At 37.2% G+C, this 23,685-nt stretch overlaps 1 protein-coding gene across 6 annotated transcripts in view; it reads right to left on the reverse strand.

Moving 5' to 3' along the window:
- The window catches only part of PRTFDC1 (phosphoribosyl transferase domain containing 1), a 47,848-nt gene that overhangs the window by 17,100 nt on the left and 7,063 nt on the right, over positions 1-23,685 (reverse strand). For 4 of the 6 annotated variants that reach the window (XM_040591982.1, XM_040591985.1, XM_040591980.1 and 1 more), the window contains exons 3-4: positions 23,380-23,563; positions 2,532-2,597 (exon numbers count right to left, since the gene is read on the reverse strand). In XM_040591982.1, coding sequence (XP_040447916.1) covers positions 2,532-2,597; positions 23,380-23,563 — 250 coding nt within the window. The remainder of the gene's footprint in view (positions 1-2,531; positions 2,598-23,379; positions 23,564-23,685) is intronic. The other 2 variants (XM_040591984.1, XM_040591983.1) reach the window with 1 other exon arrangement.

Below are 23,685 nucleotides of genomic sequence, written 5' to 3' on the forward strand. Positions count from 1 at the left end.
AATTAGCTTCTAAATTTTTTTCCTTTCTTTAAGCTTTCTCAGAAAAAAATATTGTTACAGAACAGCATGTTCATGAACATACTCAGTAATCTTTTTTTCCAATAATAAGTAATACATGGAAATGCTTTATTTGTTCACTAAGATTATAGGCTAGCTGACATTCCAGGTATTATTACTTAATGAAGAGCACTTTAAGATCAAAATCTCAGAATCCTTTGTCTCCGGGTTTCAAAACTGTTTATATTATTGATGCTTTTAAACTTTACAGAAACTTCAGGGAACTTACATTTTGAACCCATGCTGGCACTTTTGAAAACACTTCCATGATCATTAAGTTAATGGGACTTAACCTGGCATATTAATTTTTCAATACAATTACAATATTTTCTTAATAAGTACTCCAAGCAGGCAGAAGAAGCACCCAACTTGCTTAAAAGCAGGAATTTGAACTCTATCAGTAAGTCTTCCACTAATTCACTCAGTGACTTAGAATGGTTACTAAAGCCAGCAGTTTTAAAAGCCAGCAGCTAAACTAAGGTACTAAAAAACACTTCAAGGAAAGATTTACATTGACCGTAGGAGGCTCTGAATCAGTCCACAAATGGCTGATTAGTAAAATGTGCTGAATACTTGCACTAATTGCTTAAGTCAACAACAGATGGAGGAGCTGGCATCCATGGACATAACACCACTCCTTCATATATCCAACTTTAGATGTGTAAGTAAGAACATTTCAGCTCAAGCTTCGCATCCCAGCTTTTCAATCAGTAAAATAAGTCTTAAGGAAACCCCATTCTCACCTGTTATAGTGAATATGCTATTAATTATTCATACATCATCTCTGTCACAGAAAACCATACATACAACCAACCACTGAAGATGCCCTTTCAGCATGTCTGTTCCCTGGGCAGTCCCAGCCCTCCCTTCCTGCTCCGCTGCAGCCTCTGCACACCCAGCTTCCAGCACTGGGCTCCCTTCCTGACCAGCAACTACCTTCGGTCCCAAACCAGCCCCTTCTTGCCTACCCAAAATCCCAGTCTCCTCACCAGCAATCTTAAACTGTATCGCTCTTCAGTTTTTTCCTCAAGTATCTGCTAGCCTTCCAACAGCCAAATTATATGTCCTGTTCCATACATGGCAACAGGAGGGTCGTGCCAAGGAGAAAAAGGTCACTGGGAATTTCAGTGTCAGAGAACAATTTACTCCATTTTTGGAAAGAACAGAAATACTTGGGGTGAAGTTTTCCTTTTCTCTCATACACATCAGGACGCACACACATACACAAAAGTACTGCGAAAGAAAACAGTGTTTTGCCTCAGTGAATTCAATTATACTAGAAAGATTATGTCTGGAAAATATATTAATAACTGAAACCATTCATCAAGAAAACTTGGGATTAGAAGATAAGGAAGGGGAGCTGGGCCTGGAAGCTGAGAAAGTGTTTGGGCTATCTGGGAAAGAGAAATGTTAGGTAAGATGAAGAGGTGCACTGCTAGTTCCGCCTGTGAGGTAGAGAAACATATGCAAAATCATAGAAAAACAGGTAGCTCCAGTGTGTGAATATTAGAAAGTAGCAAATGAATTAGTATTTCCCAAGAACATGAATAACACTTTAGTGATAATCTGGAAACACCCAGCAGGAGTATTTAGAAGTGCAAATTGATGACATATGTATCACTAAAATATTCTGAGTATTACAGCATTTTTTTCATATAAGTTCTAGTTGCATCAAAACCTATTTAGTATTAAGGAACTAATTAAAGTTGGTTTTCTCTTCTTTTTCTTGTGTGCAATAGTACAACAAAACAAGTAAGTTTGCTAGTGCAACAGTTGAGTGCTCTGAAGAAACTGATACTGTTTAGTGCTAGCTAATAGAAGAGTAACTGCACATATAGTACAAATAACAAGCTACGTACTATGTTGCCTTAATGTGTAAGTAAAGAATCAATTTTTGACTGTTTTCGACATAGACCATTTGCCTAATGAAATCAGCCTTCCTTCTTCTTCAAAGTACTGCTTTGTACTGCCATGGCTAGATGAAAATAGCCTTTTCACTGACTCAAACCCTCTCTCATTACCACAACGTTCAAGCACAGTGCAAAGCAAATTCAGTCATACAGCCAGCCTGATTAGCTGAGTCAAAGGTTCCACAACCGAACTCTGTGCAGTCTGCAAAATTGTATTAAACTCCTCATATGCTGAATTCAACAGGGATACCCTATGTGCAGTTTACTTGCATGCACCCATTGAAGGCAGAAAAAACAAGGCTCCAAGACATAAGCTCAGGAGAAGCAATTTTGCCCACGATCTCACTGATGGTACATGTGTAACTCTATTGGGAAATCCCTACACTGGGACCGAGGAGCTACATTCCAACCTTTCTGGGCAGCTGCAAACTGAAAGCAATGGCATTACAGCAATTTAATAATAAATTTCTATGATTCCACTATTAGTATCTGACAGTCCATGTGCAAAATTACACAGCTTTTCTCAAGTGTTTTTAGTGTTTCTTAAATTTAAAATTAACAAACCTTTCCAGTCAGCTTTGAAAGATCATCTCCTCCCATTATCTGCATATCTTGCATAGACTGATCATTCTGAAAGAAGAAAGACCAAACTTTGAAATTGGACATAACTGTATAAAATAAAAGTATAAACATGTTAATTTTTTCTGATCTTTCACAGTCTTGGTTACCAGTATTTTTTAATGCTCATTAGTATTGGTGTTTGACAAAACCACACTCTCACTTGTTCCTGTGGCTTCTATCATCTCCTGCTTGTACTTAAGCTCAGGCTCCAGGTTTTACTGAACTAGAAAAAGTCACACCTTTCTTTTTAAAATAAATAATGTTCCCTTGCTTGCTATTTCTTAATATGATAAGCATTGAGTAATGTATTTGTCCCTTTCACAAAGGGAGGACTGGAACATCCCAACACTTGACCAAACACCTGTAACCACATTCTTTTTTTGGAACAGTCTTTAGAAACACAGACAAAATGTGCTTACATCTGTCACTCACACAGAGAACTGGGCTATTTTTGAAGAAATTCACTCAATATTTTTTTCCGGGGAAAAATGTTTTGCAAAATTATCAATTGTTGTCAAGAATAGTTTCAGTGTTCTATACAGTTTCAAGAGGGTGTTTTTTTTTTGCCTTATCAACTAAATCAAAGATAAAAATCCTTGAGGTCAATTTTGTAATATTAAATACTGCCAATCAGGTCAAACTAATGCAACAGAACAGTATTTGATTATCCAATTAGAAAAGGTGTTTTTTTTAAAAAAAAACACAGTAAAAGTTCTTGTTTTGATAAATTTGTTTTACAGGCATTTCTTGTTGAAATTCATTCTGATGGAAAATTCTCAACCAGCTCTAGTTCAAATTCACTGTCAGCAGCACGCAAAGTCAAGATCACATAAGGGAGACACAAGGAAGCCCTGTTTTTAAGGGAAGACAACAGAGGCCTTAAAGAAGGTAGCAAATTAAAAAATATAGTCATGGCAAAGCTGCATGAACTTTCCAGAGAATGGAAGACCAAAACTAAGTATAGTTAATGTGTGCAAATTGGTGAGTGTGCTCATCTAACCTCCCTACCCACAGGAAGACAGTGTTACTTCAATTTTAATAATAGCTGTAGTACCACAATGTGACACTGCAGTTTACTAGTAACATCAAGAAGCTTTATTATTACAAACAACTGACAAAAATGCAATGCTTGAATACTTGGCTTTGATTTCATAAATCCAGTGCTCTGATGGATAAATAATGGCATGGCAGGACTTTTAAGTTAGGTGAGGATATACTGGGCTAAGGGGTTTATAGCTGTTCTTCCCCTCAAAAAGCAGCACCAGCAGAGGTAGCATGCACACGCCTGCCATGCAGCACGGTTACAGCTGCACGCCCATGCAGATGGAAGCTGCATCTGCCCACGCTCACAGCCCAGGTGGCAGAAGTCCAGGGACTCTCAAGGAACCTTTGCAGCTGCTTGATCACAAGAAATTTGACAACCCCAGGAACTATTTGTGGTCCCCATGGGAATGGACTCTCTAAATTAACACAGCCTTCCTGAGTAACTGTAAGTAAAGGTTGCAGAATTCCCCAGATGACAATTTATCCAGGTTTGCATAGTGCAGACCCACCAAAAGGCTCCCTTTTTACTCAGACTCCAATTCTCAAAAAACTCTCACACCACAGCTTTGTAAGAGGTCCTTAGCAGTCATTGCTTTAAATGACAGTTTTTAGATCTGCCTTTACTTCTTCTGCACTGGATCAAGGAGCTTTAGATCCTTTCCATGCTGCCCTGATTCATTTCCTGGGAAACACAGCTAGAGCAGGAATAAAGGTTACATCCCATATGTTTTCCAAAAGAAGTTCCAGTATTTCTCTTATTTTTGTGAAGAAAAGCAGAAAGAAAAAAAGAAAAAAACCCTACCAGCAAAGCAAGCAACTGATTTCCTCAAAAGATAATTTTAAAACTAAATAAAAAGTAGAGATAAAGAAGATTTTAAGTTCAGGCTTAAAATGAAAAGCCTTTTGTTGTACAGCAAGACAGGTCACTTCAAAAATCAGGGACATATTCAGGTCAAGACTATTATAAGACTATGAAAAGCAGACAGTTTCTAGTATTTACCATGGCATGTGTAACCAAGGCACTGACAAAATATTTTTTCATTTCCAAATGAGCAAGTCTGGAATTTCATTAACAACCAACACACAAGAATTACTGAAGAGGCAGTTTGTCCTTAGTTGCCAGTGAAAAAGACAGGGTAAAAAAAAAGGTGAGGTGCAATGATTAATGAATTTATTTATTTTTAACTAAAGAAAAAATCTTTTCCAGCAGTTTTCACAGCAGCACTGTTTCCTTTGCATTTGGTATTTCTGGCTCCAGCTGAAAGGAAGATGCTGAAATAGCATCTTCATTGTTGGCAAGCAGTTAAGCAAACACAAAAGCCACTGAGTGCTGCGGGATCACAGCATCTGTCAATCTGCATATTCATACATTGGCTGTTGTGACACAACTGCACACAATTATGAAAATCCTTGTGTTCTGACTGGGGAACGATCACTGTCAGAGGACAGGGCTGAGTATTCACTGTGCCTAAAAAACATGTAGAAAAATCCAGCTCAGAGCCCTCCAGCCAAGGTGCTTTCAAGAAATACAAAGAAATTACTTGCATCACACAGTAGAGCAACTCCCTTGCAAAAAAAATTCCATATCACTGATTTTAATGCCATTATAACTATCTCTACACTCATCAATTAACTCATATTGTAAAATACATACCTGCCAAATGGCAGGACTCAACACCACCATGTCACATTACCATAATCATAATGTTCATTTAGATAACGTGCACACTATGGTTGCCATAGGAACCTCTCAATGCTTTTTCCTGAGTTCTCAGTTTATAATCTCAAAATAACACTGCACTAAATGTTAAGTGTAAAGTACAATAAATGTCAGGAAAGAAATAAAATCTGTTTCATTCAGTACCAATTACTGTCAATTCAGAACTGTTTGTTTAATTTTCATGGTCTCAAGTCATTCAGGACTTTTTTTTCCATTTGGGAGTTGTTCCATACCTTGACAAAACTGGTATGATTGAGTCTCTAGGACTTTTATAAATGCAGAGACATGAATTAAAGGTTCACTTTCCATCACCCAAAGTTCCTCAATACTTGCTTCCTAGCACCCCTAAACCCTATCAATATAATTTTTCCTGTTAAACGCTTGACACTAAATATAATGTCCCAGATCGAGACATATCAAAATCACGTTTTTGGTTAATGCAGCACAAAATTTACTGCAGCTGTTTCTAACAAGACATGACACACTGTGTTGCACGCCTACACCTCATCCCAAGCTATATTTAATATTGCATTTCTGATTTTTTTCTGTTTAATAAATCAGCATTTTCCAGAATAAATCTCAGTTTCTTTGGTTTTACTTGCTGTGTTGTGCTTTTTCACCTGTTCATCTTCGGTTTGTAATTTTATTTCTTTCATACCTTGTCAATATACATCTTCGGATCCTATGAATACTTGATGAATGAAAGCAAGAATGTTACTATTTCCACCTCCGTTTTTCACAGCATGCAAGGTAAAACTGACTTTCTATGTTCAATGGATGTATAGATATCTAAATTCCATCTATACTAAGTCATGTCTTTTGAACTGGGTGGGGCACAAAATTATTACATCTCTTTTACATCTCCTGAGCTCAACACTTGGACATAGTTCAAGTTACAAGTGAAATGAGTTGGGTGGTCTCAGGAAAATTTATTATAAACAGCATTGCTCATCTGAAAATTGCACCAAACTGTGAACATCTGTTACTATTCCAAAGAAACAGAATCTGGAGTGCATTAATACTGGGCTCAGTGAAACAAAAATTCTTTAATCATGGCAAAAAAGTAGCTTTAACATAACAGTTTAAATGCATAACTAAATCACAGAAAATGGACACCAGGTCATTATCACACATCTAGGTACTATAGTCTGCAGAGTTCATATGGAATTTCTTTGAAAAAAACACGATTACCTTTTTTCTCTCAAAATTCACAGGGGAAACTCTTAACAAACACGGATGTGACCAATGAGGCCTGTTCTAGTTTGCTTTCTGCCACCTGGGTGATACAAAAGATCTGCCAACCTGAGGATTTCTATGAGGACAGCTCCCTTACTTTACACCATCATCCCGCCTCCTACAACTGTGTTTTCCAGGAAGGTTTTGACCAAAAAGAAGTGATTGACAGATGAACACTTTCAGTTGTCCCTTGGAATCTCAAGCCATTGAATACAGAGTCAGAGAATCATAGAATAGGTTGGGTTGGAAGGAATCTGAAAGATCATCTAGTTCCAACCCCCCGCCATGGCAGGGACACCTTCCACCAGACCAGGTTGCTCAAAGCCCCATCCAGCCTGGCCTTGGATGCTTCCAGGGACGGGGCATCCACAGCTTCTCTGGGCAACCTCTTTCAGGGTCTCACCTCCCTCACAGTGAAGAACTTCTTCCTAATATCTAATCTACATCTACCCTCTTTCAGTTTAAAGCCATTCCCCCTTGTCCTGTCACTACATGCCCCTGTAAAAAGTCCCTCTCCAGCTTTCTTGCAGGCCCCTTTAGGTACTGGAAGGCTGCTATAAGGTCTCCCCAGAGCCTTCTCTTCTCCAGACTGAACAACCCCAACTCTCCCAGCCTGTCTTCACGTGAGAGGTGCTCCAGCCCCCTGATCATCTTTGTGGCCCTCCTCTGGACTTGTTCCAACAGGTCCATGTCCTTCTTATGTTGGGGGGCCCAGAGCTGAATGCAGTACTCCAGGTAGGGTCTCATGAGAGTGGATGAGAGGGGGAGAATCACCTCCCTTAACCTGCTGATCATGCTTCATTTGGTACAGCTCAGGATATGGTTGGCCTTCTGGGCTGCAAGCACAGATTGCTTGGCTCATGTTGAACTTCTCATCAACCATAGAGCACAGAGCTTCTTGTCAATATAAAGCATCTCTAAGGCTTCCCTTGCCCTTTCCTAAAGCTCAGTGAAATGGCTAGGACAGAATTATTGCCTGTAAGGTTTCTGACTTACACCCACAACTGGCAGAGTCTGAAAAGCATGAGTCAAGCACTGCTTTACCAATAGGTTTGGTGTGACATGTCCACTAAAGCAGAGCAGAGTTCAGTCTCCACATTCGCTTTGGCCTTATCTTTTTATTTTCTTTTAAGATTGTCATTAACAGCATGTGATCTATTCTGCTTAGGTTCTCATAGGGTGACCCATGATCTTGAAATGTCTTCATTAAAGACAGGATTACTCTGTTCCTAATTCAGGTATCTGAAAGTTTAGACATCTAAATCTATACATCCTGGGCTCCCTTCATAATCAATTGAGAAAACAAGATAGATCATACAAATCATCTGTTTCACCACATCAGAAATCTACAGCAAGTAACTTACACCTGGACTTCTAACTGTGAGAAATCTGAAGTTAGGTGAGATGACTCCCAGCTTTAGAAATTAGATAAATATTTTCTTCCTAAAAGCCTCACTGAGCACTCAGAAAGAGATTACTTTCAGTCACGTTTACCACAGGCGTGTAAGAAGCAATGATCTTGACTATTTTCCATTAGTAACGTCCTGAACTATCCGCGCAGGCTCTGTCTCACACAAACATTTAACACAATTCTCCTTGGTACCACTCCAGGATAATTAGCTTGCACATTTACTCAAAGGTTTAATTTTAATCCAGGTGAAATATATTTAAGAAGAGATTTCAAAAGATACAAGCCATCTAATATGTCTTCCCACTTACATAATGAAAAAAATATTGGCAACAAGTTTTTGTGGATTTTTTTTTATAAAGACATTACACTGGATGATTAATAGGGCTCTACACTCTAAATATCCTGGAGCAGAAATATAAATTTACCTGTAGGGTTTACCCACTGAATAATGAAAACAATTGGATTTCATGTGTGTGAAGTTCATCATGATCAAGAATAAAGTCTCAACGAACCTCAACAAAACCATAACTTGCATTTGATACTGGAGGAAGGATAGCAGCTGGGATAGGCTACACTAACAGTAACTTTGAAGGTGATCTGGACAGCTACATTTTGAAAGGCACTGAGGGAACAAGGTGGATGGCATTAAAGCCAAAGGGGAGAAGACATTTTCCAAGTTAATGAATTATGAGGATTTGAACCAAATTTTTGCTAGCTCATACAGTAAAGAAAATCTGAGACTTTGAAACATCACATGGACGCAACTGACTTATGAAATGGATATGTGTTTTCAGAGACATGGCTACAATACACTGCTGCAACAGAAATTGAAAATGACAGAAAACCCAAGCAGAACTATATACTCTGGCATACAAATTAACACATATTACAGATATTTTTTCAGTTAAGATAAACCATGATGCTCAGATGAAAACAGAGCAAATATGAAAATAAATTACTTTTCAGTTAATATCTTCAAAAAATGAAACTGCAGAAGCAATGCCTCTCACATAGCTTTGAAACTGAAAATTATTACTTCTATGTGACTTAGCTGCAGCAAATTGATTCATAACATAACCAAGATTGCTGTACTTAAAAAATAGTATTGCAGAAATTAATTGCAGGTGTTGGCAGAATTTAGATAGATGTATCTGCAGTTATAAAGACTTCTTCTTTGAAATTATATACTGTTCAATAATTATGATACCTTTTGCTACATGACCATGCTCTACCATCTCCGTCATGAACATAATAATTAAAGTGAAAATTTTGATGTGCCAGTTTGGATGCTGACACTCTAGTGTGAAGCTTCATTGTTTTGCAGCCTACCTTCTGAGAAGTACTTCAATATATGAATATGCTGGTCAAGGAAGTGTCAGTATGGCATCTACATCATCTGTTAACCTATTCTGACTACTAGGTAAAGTCAAACCAATATATAAAGTATAGGCTATGAAATTATCCTCAGTAGATCAGCAGCAGTAAGAACATTGGTGGAGTGGTAACACATCAAAATGCTGTACTTACAAGCAACATACACTTGAACCAATACCATTTTGGGTTTCTTTTGGGTTTCTTTTCTAGAGAACAGCTAAGAATAAAGGACCTCAAGGGTGTAGGTCAGAACACAGACTGTCATGGTTCTCATGGCAGGCAACTAGAAGTACAGCCCAAGCTTAAGTAGCAACACTCAGAGGACAACTAGTAAGTACTGTTAAGCTGGAGACGTGCAAATGAGTGGAATGATACGGATCGCTTCCCAGTAAAGACTGGAAAGCATGCCTTCCCTTTCCCAGAATCAAATGTACACCAAAGGGCAGACTGCAACCTCCAGGGCACACCCACATTCAAAATAATCAAGTGCCAGGTCACTGATATATTTGTAAGAGGTGCTTTGAATACCTTGCAAAGCAAGCCAACAGTGCTGAACCAACTGGATATCAAATACAAGTAAACTGGCGAACATCCACATCACATACCCTGCAGGGACAGTAAAGGTACATTTGCACTGAAGCACTGATGGTTTTGTGTATCTGTTAGCTTTAAAGCTGCCTTCCTGAGCTGCTTGGTAACCACACCACTGACCATACTGCACCCATTGCTATTGCCAGGATAACCTGTGATAATGAACTTTAAACTGGTGTAGGTATATCTATCAAAGATCTACAATATAATTTGAAGGTTTCACTTATTTTTTATTCTTTTTCTTCCTTGTTCTTTACTAAAAGCTCCATCTTGCAGGTTTGGAAGTGCCTCAAATCCAGGCTAGCCTATCCAGTTCCAGGGAAAGCCAGAGCTCTGCAATGAGGAAGTTGGCTTTGGACAGAGAAAGACAAACAACAAACTTACTGACAGCAAGGTACTCCTTATCATCTGACCTGTGGTAACACCTGTGTATGTTTCTTCCCTGCTGTAAAAGCAAGGCAGAACACTCCGCTTAAGCAACTCTCAAAGCAACAGGCAGTTATTAAACTTAGTAATACAATCATCTGTTCATACATTCAGTAATTTATTGTGTACCAGGACTCCTGTATGCCTTCTCTGTATTTAATCCAAAGAAGGTAAGGTATCTTGAAATAGATACTAGAAAATTCATCCCCTCTAAGAACTGCTTCCATGGAGATTCTCTGGTATCTAATAAAGTATAAACTGCCATTGAAGCTTTTCTTTTCCCAGTCAAGGGATTTGGAATTGATCTCTCTTGGGTGTATTCTCAGACATCAACAAAGGTGAACTCTCAACCAATGTTAATGCAGTTAACACAGGTTAATACAGATTATACCTGCAACTAAGAACCTATTTGCTAAGGGCAAATATTAAAAGCTGTAAATTCTTTACACTCCTTTTGCTGGAAGCATGTGCTCAACACTGTACTTCCACATATTACTAAGTTCTGTAGATATACAGAATAAAGATATCTCAAATATTTTCAAATAAAAAAACATGACTGCACACATGATCTACCCCTGTAGTTTTACTGTGGGTAGCTTTCCTTAAAATCTCTAAACAGAGATAGGATTTCAGCTTTATTGGCATGAAGTAACTCTACAGGAAAAGGGCCAAACTGTTGTAAATTGCAGCAGAATTCAGAACAGCTGACTTCGCTAATAAGGCTTATAGACAATAAATTATTTCATATTTTCCTTTCTGGATTAGCAATTGAGTTTTACATATTTTCTAGGTATTGGTTTGATGAGTTATTCTGTTTAAGGATGAGGCAGTAAGATTGCAGCACCACACATAACCATATGGCACAAACATCACCTGTATACTTAAAAGATCAGCAAGAACTGAAATCAAGAACATGCAATACCAAATGTTTTGAATCATATATAAATCTGAAACACAATATATCCTAAAAAATTAGGTCAGTTTTTAGAGAGTATAGTCTGAAGTTTCTTTGTACTGTAACTTCTTTTTATTCTGTAAAATAATATTTAAAACATAGAAATAAAATCTGCATATGTTCCAGGACGAGAAAAGGCACTAGCAATTTCATAGGGCTGTTCAGTTGTGTGAGGTGAGGTTCAGACCACATACTCTCCAGAGATGGGAGGCAAATAAAATGTAAAACTTATAGCAAAAGAACAATTTAGGAAGCATATTTTCCAGAACTGCTGTAATCCTATTCAGGTATTCATTTTGGATTGCCAGGACACATTACTAAGGGTGTCCACTTTTTTTGATAATCATGTATAATAATGTGATAAAATTCCAAGCCCGCACTCTTGGAATAGATGGGCTTCTTTCCTTCCTCAGCTCTCAGAAGATCACCATAAGCTAAAGTGTATAGGGAAAATCTTCCTCCTGTTCAAAATCATCAAGCATGCTATGACCAACTATACTGGACTCAGCTAGGAAAAGGTCAGTTTGGGTTCAAGTCCATGTTAACTGGAGTATCTGTCTTTTAACCAATTACTGTTTAGCATTAAATGCATAAACACCACAACAGCAGAACCAGATGTCACGTTTCCCAGCGTTAACATTCTCACAGGGTATCAGCATGCCAGTTGGGACACTACTAGATCCATATGCATCACCTTACCTTCTTTTTTAAATTGTGTTGTAAAGTAATGTACAAAAGTAAATGAACACTATGAAAAATTATAAAGTGAATTTGTAGCTCCATACTAAAAACCCTGTCCCTTGGGGGGTTCTGCAAGCACAAGCGAAAACAGCTTTCTCTAGACTAAGCACGAAGTACTGACCTTCTGACCCTGACTATCAGCAGTGCCTAGGATTTGGTGATGAAAGGAAGGTAGGAGAAGAATCTCCAAATTTGTCAAATAGTCACAGGCTGAGAAAACAGATATATAGGTGTAAACAAATTCACAAAAGATGAGACTGATAAAACCATCAAATGCTTAGTGTCTCCCAGCAATGTGAAGTCTACTGTATCACTGACTCTCACAACTCAGTAGTGCTCTCTTTCACACCACCATGTTTAGTCCCTTGGCTAATGACAACTTGGAAACTTTCCACAACACACATATCCTTTGTGAGTTTTCTTGCAAGGTTATTTTATAGTATCCCTTCTCTATTTAAATATTCTAACTTCTATCAAATGAGAAGGGAAAAGAATTTTGTATTTGTCATACAGGTAAGTACTGCAGTAATAGAGTACTTCTTGTTATTGCTATATTCCTTTAAAGAAACCTTTTTGTTTTATGCCTTACAGCACCCCTGGGGTGTGGCACTGCATGAACATTGCTCATGCTATGATCTGTCTTAAGAAACAGCATTTAAGAGATGCCAGTAAAAGAGAATCATAGAATTCCTTGGGAAAATTAGAACCCTCCAGCTTCTTTTGATTAATTTTGCCCAATTTCAGATCTCCATATAAACCCCCACAAACTAAATGGTATTATTAGCATTCAAATAAGTAATCAAGGTGATATTCTTCCAATGCATAAACATGTCATGGTACTTTCAAACTTGTCAGATCTTATTTGTACAACAGGATTAGCAACCATTATGTTCTGGACCTTTCTTATACGTAAGAGCCTATCTCCCTGGCACTGTAAAAATCTGTGAGGCAGGCTGAAAATACAGACTACGGTTTCTCCTAATGATGACATGTACTATTGCTGCAAATGTCATAATTTAGTAGTTGTTTGCTGTATTTTGGCAGAATATGAGAGAAAACATTTCACTAAGATTAAACTTCAATTTTTTAGGCTTTGTAATAAACCACTGCTTTACAACAAATGCTGTATCCAGGGGAACTTCAGAATCTCATTCTTTGAAAAGACAACCTCTTGAATGCTTTTAATGAAATCCCTTGATGATCTGAATCTGTTCTAAAACGGACCAACTTTAAAAACATCCCTGGTCTCAAATGTTAGAGATGTTCCAGAAACCTGGATTGCTTAAAAATACCAAAGAATTAAGCTCACCACAAAAAAATATTTAAAAACTTCAGAAAAAAGAACTTCAGATCTAAAACTCCATTTGTACATAGTAGCTGTATCCCCTGTAACATACTGTAATCTAAAACATTTATTGCAAATTGGAAAACATTTTTCAAAAGAAAACATTACAGCTTGTTAGAAAAATGTGACCCTTGGGGAGACAAATTTCTCCAGAGAGATTAGAAAATACCTCTTGTGGAGTTTGCATTAGATCGGAAGTCCAGAAGAACAGAGTACCAACCGACAATACAGGAAAACTGTAGATTTTTTTTTGGTTAGTAAAAAGAATTCCACAGCTGAAAATCACAGATTAGTATAAGGGAAGATAATACCTAAGCAGGAAACAATAGATAAAAATGAAAAGTATCTTGAGAAGGCAATTAGTTACTTGCTTTAATAAGCCCCATAAATGTCTTAAAACAATATTTTTATATTGCTGGAAAGCTATAGCACAGCTCAGTACCACTCTGCCTTCGCTGCCACATCTGTTCTTGTTCTGTCCCCATGGCAATCAGGCCGCTTCCTACTCAGTTCTCCCTCCACCGAGCTGTTTGGTTCCCCCAAATCTTTCATATGTGAGTCACTGAAACACTTACTCATACTTTAAAAAAATCACTAAGAATTCAGATGGTGCTAACATATTTAAGTGGTGTGTAGGTGTGTTATCTGATGCATACAGTTACAGAGATCATCCCTCTATGACTAAGTTTTACATTACAGATAAACTTGATAAACTGACTATATGCTAGACTTATTACGACCTTTCCTGAACTATGCCCACAAATTAACACCTACTTGTATTATTAGTAACACTCCAAGCCCCTAAGCAGTGTCCAACAGGAAAACACTGTAAGTTTTAATTAAATAACTTAAACCAGAAACACTTCCTCCTTATACTCAAGACAGCCTTGAGCAAGTGATGAACTTAAGCTCTCAAATCTCACAACTCTGCCGTCAGAGTTCAGTGGAAGCTGTAGATACCTAGAAAGGAGAGCATCTGCCTTCAGACCTGAGAAGTTTCATGACACTGAATTTTCAGGTCACATTTTATTACACATAGTACAGCCTTCTTCAGTTTGCCTTAGAACACTATGAAAAGTAGGTTGGTTCACAAAAATAATTACAGTTGAAATACTCATGCTCCCTCTGATACCTCTGAGGAGCACCCCTCAGATAAAGAAGAGGGGAGTCTGAGGCTTGCACACCAAGCGTGTGCAAATGAGGGTCCCTTGATTATGGGCAGACATCTTTTTCAAGCAATAGCTGTGCTGACTACAGAAGTTACTGCCCACAAGCTGTCCCCAGCTGTTTGTAACTCTCCCTCTGGCAAAGGGCTACTGGCAGGCTAAGCGGCACGTGCACATCTGGGTCAGTAAAAATGAATCCAGCAAGCTGAAGTAGTTCCAACAGAAAGTCTCCTGTAACTGGTCTCATCTGGGCTGAGACAGGTTAGAAGTGCTCAGGAGCAGCTGAGCTGGCAAGTGTGACTGGCAGGAGGGCACTGCAGTTGCTGAGAAATGAACTGGAAACTTGTCATTGTTCCAGCCAGAGCAGATGCAATCAGAAAAGAGACCCATTTCCAGTATTTTAGTTTTCACACCAAACCACTGTCTGTACCTGATGTAAAGATGAATCTGGCAGAAGAGTTTATTCTCAAAGTTGCCTGACTCATGCTGTTACTCTAATAAACCACCAGCCACAATTTAACCAAGAAACTGCCATCCTTCTCATAACATTTTTGTAAATTGCTTAAAAAAATTTATCAGCTAGTTGCAAGAATAAGCTTTTGGGACAACTTCTGCTACTAACACATTTTCAGCTATTTGTCTGAAAAGCTTTAGTGTCTCTGAGGCTGACATTTTGTGGTAAGACACTACTGCACGTAGAAGTGGATTTTGTTTCTTTTATGAAAACTATTCTATTTTAAAGCAAGTCTTAACATTTGGAAAAATGAACATTTGGACACAATTAGGACTGTGAATTGTAGCATCTCCAAACTTTCTATCCACACAAAATATGATCAGTTTCCACTGTTCTTCAACTTCTTAACCATCTCAGGTCTTACTAAGTTTCAGGAAATAACTGAACCATCAGCGATACAGAGAGAGCGATATAGAGAGTGCATCAGTGCCTGTCTAAGACTTGGGAGTACCTTTGGCTTGGAACTATAAAGGACCTTTTACTCACTCATTTTAGCAAGTTTGAGCATTTCACAGAGCTTTCACTCAAAAAGATACTACTACTTTAGGATGCAAATGCCATTTTATCCATTCATAGACATGGAAAAGTAGACCAAGATAAAAATCTGGCAATTCTAGGAGTATATTTGTAATCCCAAATCTCTCATCTTTAGCTTGTCCATAAGACATCTATTTGGCAGCACCATGTACAATCACTAAAACACATTTATCAGAACAGCAACAACTTTAAGGTCCATATTCTTGACACTGGTAGCTTTTGTGGACTAAATTAATGTCATATTTTCATTGCCCATTAGCTTCTAAAAGTATATCATGCTGCAAAATTCTCTGTACAGGTGTTCACTGTCTACAGTGCTAACTGCAAGGCATGCATCTGAAAAAGGCAAAATGAGTATATTTTAGTTTTTGAATGTCTGGTGTAGGCACAACTTCTCTCTAAATTAAATAAACCACATTTTGTCTACACTGAAGATATTTATTTGCATGTCAAATTGCTAATTTGCAGATAATCTGGAGTTCAATCCTGTGAAATTAATGCAGAATTTGGCTTTGAAGTTGATAGGAATTCATTCTACCAGGAAGGCTCCAAGTTGTAATTCTTCTGTGGCTACTCAGCATCAAGAAAATGACATGGTCATCATCTAAACTGTATGCATGAAGCAAAATAAACCCGCCCAAGACAAAACCTGTAAGTACAAAAGCTAATGTGGATTCTCTTTCATCTCAGGACGTGCACTTTTCTCAGGAGATCCTAAGTTGTGCTTTCATGACACACAGGCATGGAGGTAAACAATCATTCTAACACTGGTGTAGAGTCTGCGTACAGATATGAATCATTAAATGCAAGCAATATACTTAGTTGTTTCTTTTGTGGTGTTAAATGAATAAAAACATTATGAAGCTACTTGCTTTTTAGGGTCAGGATTATAACATAGTGTTTTCAGATGTAAAGTTCATTCTGATCTTAAAAAAACAAGTTCCATACAGTAAAATTACACTGAATAAGAACAGGTTATCATGCAAAGCAGGAATGTACATTTTACACTGTTCTCTACTCTGATTATAGTCTGATGCCTCGTGTTGTTGGTTTTTTTAAGATATAAGTATTTAGTAATGGTGTATGAAAAGTAAAGCTACACAGCAGAAAAATAAATTATTTTAGAACATTTACCAACTGTCTTTAAACTTACTCATTATAAAATTCCTCTGTTTCCTTACTCTCATAGTAGAAAGATTTAGCAAAACTATCTACTGAGATGGCTTCATATAGCAAAAACATTCAGATTTCTACTAAACAATGCTTGTTTTGTTGCCTATTTTCAGAATTTTGCAGCACTGATGGTCCTGTTTATGCCAAGATTAATAACCAACATTTGTAAATATATTTTCAAACAACCGGAGGCTGAAGAGGAAACAGATCATATAAATGGATTTGTTTGTGAACAGACTTCAATGCAACCCTTGCGCGTGGATTACAATTCAGAGGTCACTTTTTTACTAGTTATGTTCTGGAAACCATAAATAATGTATTCATTTTAAAGAATCATATGAAATGGCCCAATCCACATAATACTCTGTAAGTTTCCTCCAAGTGACTAGCACACAATACTCCTTTGAAGTTCATTCATATTTTTCAGGATGATTTTCAGCAATGTCTTCTTGACATCCGAAGAAAACAATGCACTTCTAGAATCTGCAATTCAGATACTATATGGAAAACAGACCAGTATTCTGTAACAATCTGTGCTCAAGATGGAATTAACAACTATGATGTATAATCTGAATATCAACAATTAATTACTATCCTCTTTCAGAAGTGTATTCCACAATTTCATAGAATTATAGAATAGATTAGGTCTTTAAAGGTCATCTAGTCCAAGCCCTCTGCAATGAACAGGAACATCTTCAACTAGATAAGGTTGCTCATTCACCTTCAATGTTTCGAGGGGCATCTAGAACCTCTCTGTGTAACCTGTTCCAGTGTTTCATCACCCTGATCATGAAAAATTTCTTTCTTATATCTAGTCTGAATCTAGCCTTTTTTAGTTTAAAACTGTTACCTCTTGTTCTATCACAACAGGCCCTACTACAAAGTCTGTCCCCATCTTTCTTATAAGTTCCCTTTAAGTACTGAAAGACCACAATAAGGTCTCCCTGAAGGCTTCTCTTTTCCAGTCTGAACAACCCCAACTCTCTCAGCCTTTCGTCATAGAAGAGGTGTTCCATCCCTCAGATCATTTTTGTGGCCCTCCTCTGGACCCCCTCCAACTGGTCCATGCCTTTCCTGTGCTGAGGACTCTAAAGCTGGATGCAGTACTCTGGGTGGGGTCTCAAAGTTATTCAAAATAACAGGGTTTATTACAACAGCATTATTTCAAAATAACAGAGATTACTGATTTTCTGTCACTTTAGTCCACACAGGAATAACCAAAGAAATCACAAAAGCCTTATGCAAAAGTATCAGTCTCACTCTCAGTTTAGCTCTGCACGAGTTTCAGTGAAAAAAAGTTATGCCACCAAGTTCACTTGTCCTTCCCCAAAACCTGAGGTTTACTATCATTCTTACATTGTAAAATACAGTAATTAAGAGAATTAAATAGATACCTATAGATAAGGATATGGGAATACTAAACGTTTCACAAGAACAGGTAGCAATGCATGTAGAAAGCACACCGGTCTGCCTAATAAAACTATGTGGTGTTTTTCCTCTCTTCCATCAGCCCCTACCATTAGTTTCAACAATGACTTAGCCTGATTCTTTCAATTATTAGCTTTCATCACCTGTCCACTAAAGAAGTCTTAATTCACATGCATTTACTGTCTCTTCTACTGACAGGCTGCTGAGAACTTCTCAAGAAATTCTACAGACTCTGCACACTTCCTCTAAACCTCCACTTAAGTTTTTCCAATTCCATGTCAAAATTGAGCTTTGCTTTAAAGATCACATTTGCCATACCTACCAAACAGGAGTAGGTGATATTATTGCATCTATTAGTAGGGGATTAGACCTGATGAGCCAGAACATCCCCTTCTGTCTCAAGCTCTACTTCAACCTTTACCTTTATCAGCCTGTCCTAAATCATCTCTTCCATGCTGAACAAAAAGATCTGATTATTGTTTGTGAACTCTCTACTCTTCTGCTGTGGTTTTTTACTAATGGTTCTCACGCTACAGTATTTTACTAATGGTTCTCACACTATGTTTTTTTACTAAAACATATCCCACTCAACTCTTTTCTTCATGACATCCACATCCTTCTATTCCTTTGTTCACTCTCACTTTCGGTTCATCCTCAAACATTCAGTCATGTCTAGTCCTATCCATTAATTTGTAAACACCCTAGTAAAACACCCTCCTGGTTCCTCTGTGGTACTTCCTTCTGTATTTTTCCTAATTAGTTCTTTAATCTGCTAAAGTTATCAATATCACAAACATATTAAAGAATGTCTGGATCCATGTTTCTTACCTCTCTTGCTGGTGTCATACTCTCCTTAGATGACATTCCCAAGCCCAACTTCTTCCTCCATTACTTTACATCCTTGACTTCAACCTACCATATTTCTGAAAATAGTTTTGAATTCTATCAATCTGAAACTCTCACCGCTTTTCAACTTCAGAGCTCTGGTCCCCTGTAGAGAAGCACTCAGGAAAAATATTAGTATGGTGAAAATTGAATATATTAAATTTTATTCACCCAGTTTTAAACTAAAAAATCTCTGCAGTCAATTCCAATGTTCCTAACACGTTGTATTAAAATCCAGTGTCTTAAAACTTAATATATAAGAAGCTGCCAAATTCTATCAGTTCTTACGTCAGTGTTTCCAGAATACATTTCCCCTAAACTTGGCACTCAGCTTTCCATACCTGCATCATATTTCACGAGGACTATTATAGTGCTTCCTGGTCTACCCACTATACTTATTGCCTCACTATTCTTGAGTTCATTCATATTTTATTTTCCTCTCCATCTACTTCCTGAATCTTACCCTTAAGTCTACATGATACTTCCATATCTGTTTATTTCTAACTCTCACCTCAGTGCTTTCTTTTAATTTTCCTGCTGTGCTAGAAGCTTATAAAGTCACCATACAGCCTCTAATCAAATCCCCACTTAAATAATCCCCTTATTTTGAGCTCATTTAAATATATAAAATTAAAATGAGAACAAGTATATCTTATCACCTGTAAGTCTAAAAGAAACAAGATTCTCCAAAAATCTTATTTCTAGGGAGGAAAACTTCATCTTCCAATCATGATTCTTTTCCATTTCACAATTATTTTTAATATAATTGTTACTGATTAGGAAGCCTTAAAAATCTGAGTTAGAAGATTACCAAGTGTTTCTTTGTGAATTTTCTATTTCTCAATTTACAGATACAAAACTTTGTTTACAATTAAGCACACCTAATTTTTTCTTTATTGATCTACACCTGAGCCTGTAAGTTTCTACCCACACATGTAAACTCCGTAACTTCCTCTAATGTACCATTTTAGCATTCTAGTGATAAAAAACCTAAAGAAATGGAAAAATACAGTTCAATTTCTAAAGTAAATAAAAATATGCTTTCAGACAAGGCTGTACCTCCAGTTTCAGTTGCAGGAATTCTGTTAAAGGTCTAAGAACTAATACTGATGTCTGTAGAACATAAACAATGTAACCATATTTATTATTTTTAGGCTATGGTTTCCTTAGTTGGATTCCACTTTGTTGCCTCTAAAAATAATAATCAAATTGTATTTTCCCACATTACCTGTATATATACTAAATTCAGTAATCTTTCAAGATAATGAAACAAGACACCACTTGTAAAACACAGGAAAGTTTCTCATAAAAATGTCCAAGCTTAGGCACATATGTCAATACTTTGCAAACCAGATAAAACCATCCTAACCATGGAAGTACAAGCAGCCACTCATTAATATCCAAAGAATCTAAATGTACTTGTATGAATAAGTCTAAAAAAGAATTTACATGCCCAACTTTCAGCTACTTAACAGGAAAGCAGATCTTAACATACTAATTAAGTGTCTAAATTCTGGAAGATGATGACAGGTTTGCAAAACAAAGAGCCATGTAAAGCTGGCCATATTTGCATGGTCATATTTGTTGGTCTTGTCCTTCTCCTGTAATCATGTTTGTATGCCAGACATCATAGTACAACATTTTCCACTGATACTTTGCAGTTAAGATATACTTTCACTGATGCCAAGACCTGACTTTGGGTCAAAATTACAGCCCATTTTTGCTACCCGATTAAACCAAGATATCCTAATTTAAATTACAACCTCTAAAAATTGACTAACCTTTCAGTATTGAAGTTGGAATGACACAATTCAATTCCCATGAGTTTGAGCTGAAATTAGTTGTTGGATTTAAACAGCTGGAGGGGGGGAAGGGAGACATATCTGAAGGAAGTATATTGAGAGCAGCAGGACTCCCTTTAGGAGAGAAACAGAGAACATTAAGTAAAAAGAAGCAGGATAAATAATGTGAGAAGAACAGTGTCTATAAAATGAAAAAGGGATAAAAAGAGAGAGCAGTAATAAGTCTTATAGAATGTGGAACAGAAAAGACAAAGGGAAGCAAAGGAGTGGAACTGGTGATGCTCCAAGACCTTATGTAGAGTCTTACCTCTAAAACTGTAATTATTTGCCTCTGATTAAAGTGTAAAACTGTAAGAGGTATGTTATTACACAACAAACTGATCTGGGGAAAGATCTGGGAGTCTCATATAAGGCTGGGATAGAGTCACTCAAACTAGTAATAGAGAGTTCCTCAAGTGTTCTGACTATGGCTATGTTGACAAGGGTACATGCTCTAAAACCTGCAATTGGACGGGACACAACAATCACTCAAAACACAAAGGACAGCAGGTAGTGGTACTGGTACTTCAGTCAGCATTACATTTATGCATATCTCATTGAATGAATCCACAAATATTAATGTAATTTCAAATTTATACTACAGTGTCATTCAGCTCCTCAAGATCAGGCAGATATGAAGCACTGTTCCAAGCACTAAATCAAGCACAGCTTCCGGGGGCTCTAACTACATGATACCTGTTTGGAAGCACTTGTAAGAAAAAATGGATTTATTTTCTGAAAACTAGATGTAAGCATTAGTTCTAGGGAAGGTGCTACCCTCCTGCTAGAACATGAGGCTGAGATCCAGAATATGCACAGCCATTAAATGCTAGGATCATCTAAGGACTTAGTCTTCATCATTGCACCCTTGCATAACAAAACTCGTGTTGTAGTTTCAGCTTGATAGTCTTTGTCATTGCATCCTTGCATAACAAAACTGGTGTTGTAGTTTCAGCTTGATATTACATCCTTTTATTTTATTTCCTAATCAACAATATGAAGATTTCCACACTTTTGTGGTATACATCCCCTGCCACTCATCGGTTATAGCTTAGTATGGCTAATAAGAGTTGACTTGTCACCAAGGAAATAAATTTTAGAACCAGGGTATCTTCATACTGGATAAGAGATTAATACAACAGGAAAAGCATGTGCATTACCTATACGCTAGGTTCAAAATAAAAAACAATTTAAATAATTCCACTATTTGCCAAGCAGTATTATTGAAGTGCTAACATTACTACACCAAAAAAAATGAGTGTAATTTACATGTGCCTTTGAGACAAACTTTGTATTTTATTTTATTAATTAGTTCTGTAATACTGCTAAATAGCTATAAATTGTATAATATTAGTATTGCGCATGTCCTTCATAGACCTGACTAATTCTTGAAAGAGAAGTCCCAGGACTCCTGACCAAATGGCTACAAAAGGCTCTCATACATTTTTCTTCCATGATGGAAAAAATACAGACGGGATTTGTGAAAGTTATGAAAAGTTTATGGTCACTGGAGCCAGAGCAAAATGCCGACCGACCAACCTGTGTCTGTGGAAAGGACGTAGCTATTGTGAGAACTATTGGACTCAGCAAGCTGCATTTGTGCTCTGAGAAAAATTGTATTATTGTTCCATTTACTTAGTGTACTTCCTCAGACATTTCTAGGACAACTTACTTGTAGAAACATTCCCTCATCATGCAGTGTGCACTACAAGGTGGAATACAAATGTATAGTTTATGCAAATAGAAATTGTAATCACACAGTCTAAAAAAGGCTGGTCATCTCACTATCATTGCCTCACTGAAATGAGTAATTATTGCATAGTTTCCTCTGCAGATAACAGGATTTGGTTTAATGGGTTATTTAATTTTCTTATAAAACACTATCATCATCTTATGGTATATTTTGCCACTATGTAAACTACATGCTATGAAGATGAAAGCATTTCATTTACTTAGCATTAAAAATTCAGAATAAGACATAGATGTATCATCTTGCAGTTCTGCCAAACCATGTGAGAGTGGGGGTGGAAAATGAAGTAACATGAAATTAACTTGACAGAACTGTTGAGGATTTTGAGAACAAACAACATGCTGACATTTTACATGATGGAAATTTGAATAATATTCTGTCCGAAAATGAAGACAGACTAAATAAAAAAATACAGCTTGAGGATGCTTCATATCCTCATTCATAACATACATAAAGTATAAAGGGACATGAGCAAATATTTTGAAAGAAAATCTCACAGGATTTTCAAACAAAAATATTTTTCATACTTTTTTTTTCTTATATTTTTCTTATAATTTGGGTGTGTGTGGTATGTGTGTGATAAATTTCCCACATACAGAAGTACACTATTTATTATGAACATACGACCAGAATCTACACAAGTTGTTGACTTACGTGGTAACTTTTCAGTCTAACAAAATCGACTTTCATGGAGATGAACCTTTCTGAATTTCTGCTGAGATTTTTAATGTGCTCCACAAGGTCAGCACAGAACTTGTAGCCACCTTTGAGGACACAGAGAACCACAATATCATTGTCTCCAATGTCTTGCATAATATCTTTGGCCAATCGTTCTGTCCTGGGGCAAAAAAATTAAGGATAAAATAACGTTAGATGCAGATTCTCTATGTTCATGGTGTGCTTTCCATGTGGTTACAAAGAAACTCTATGGTGAGTATACAGCTTGACTAACGGCCTGTT

The sequence above is a fragment of the Falco naumanni genome, chromosome 4, assembly GCF_017639655.2.
Source record: "Falco naumanni isolate bFalNau1 chromosome 4, bFalNau1.pat, whole genome shotgun sequence".
NCBI lineage: Eukaryota > Metazoa > Chordata > Aves > Falconiformes > Falconidae > Falco > Falco naumanni.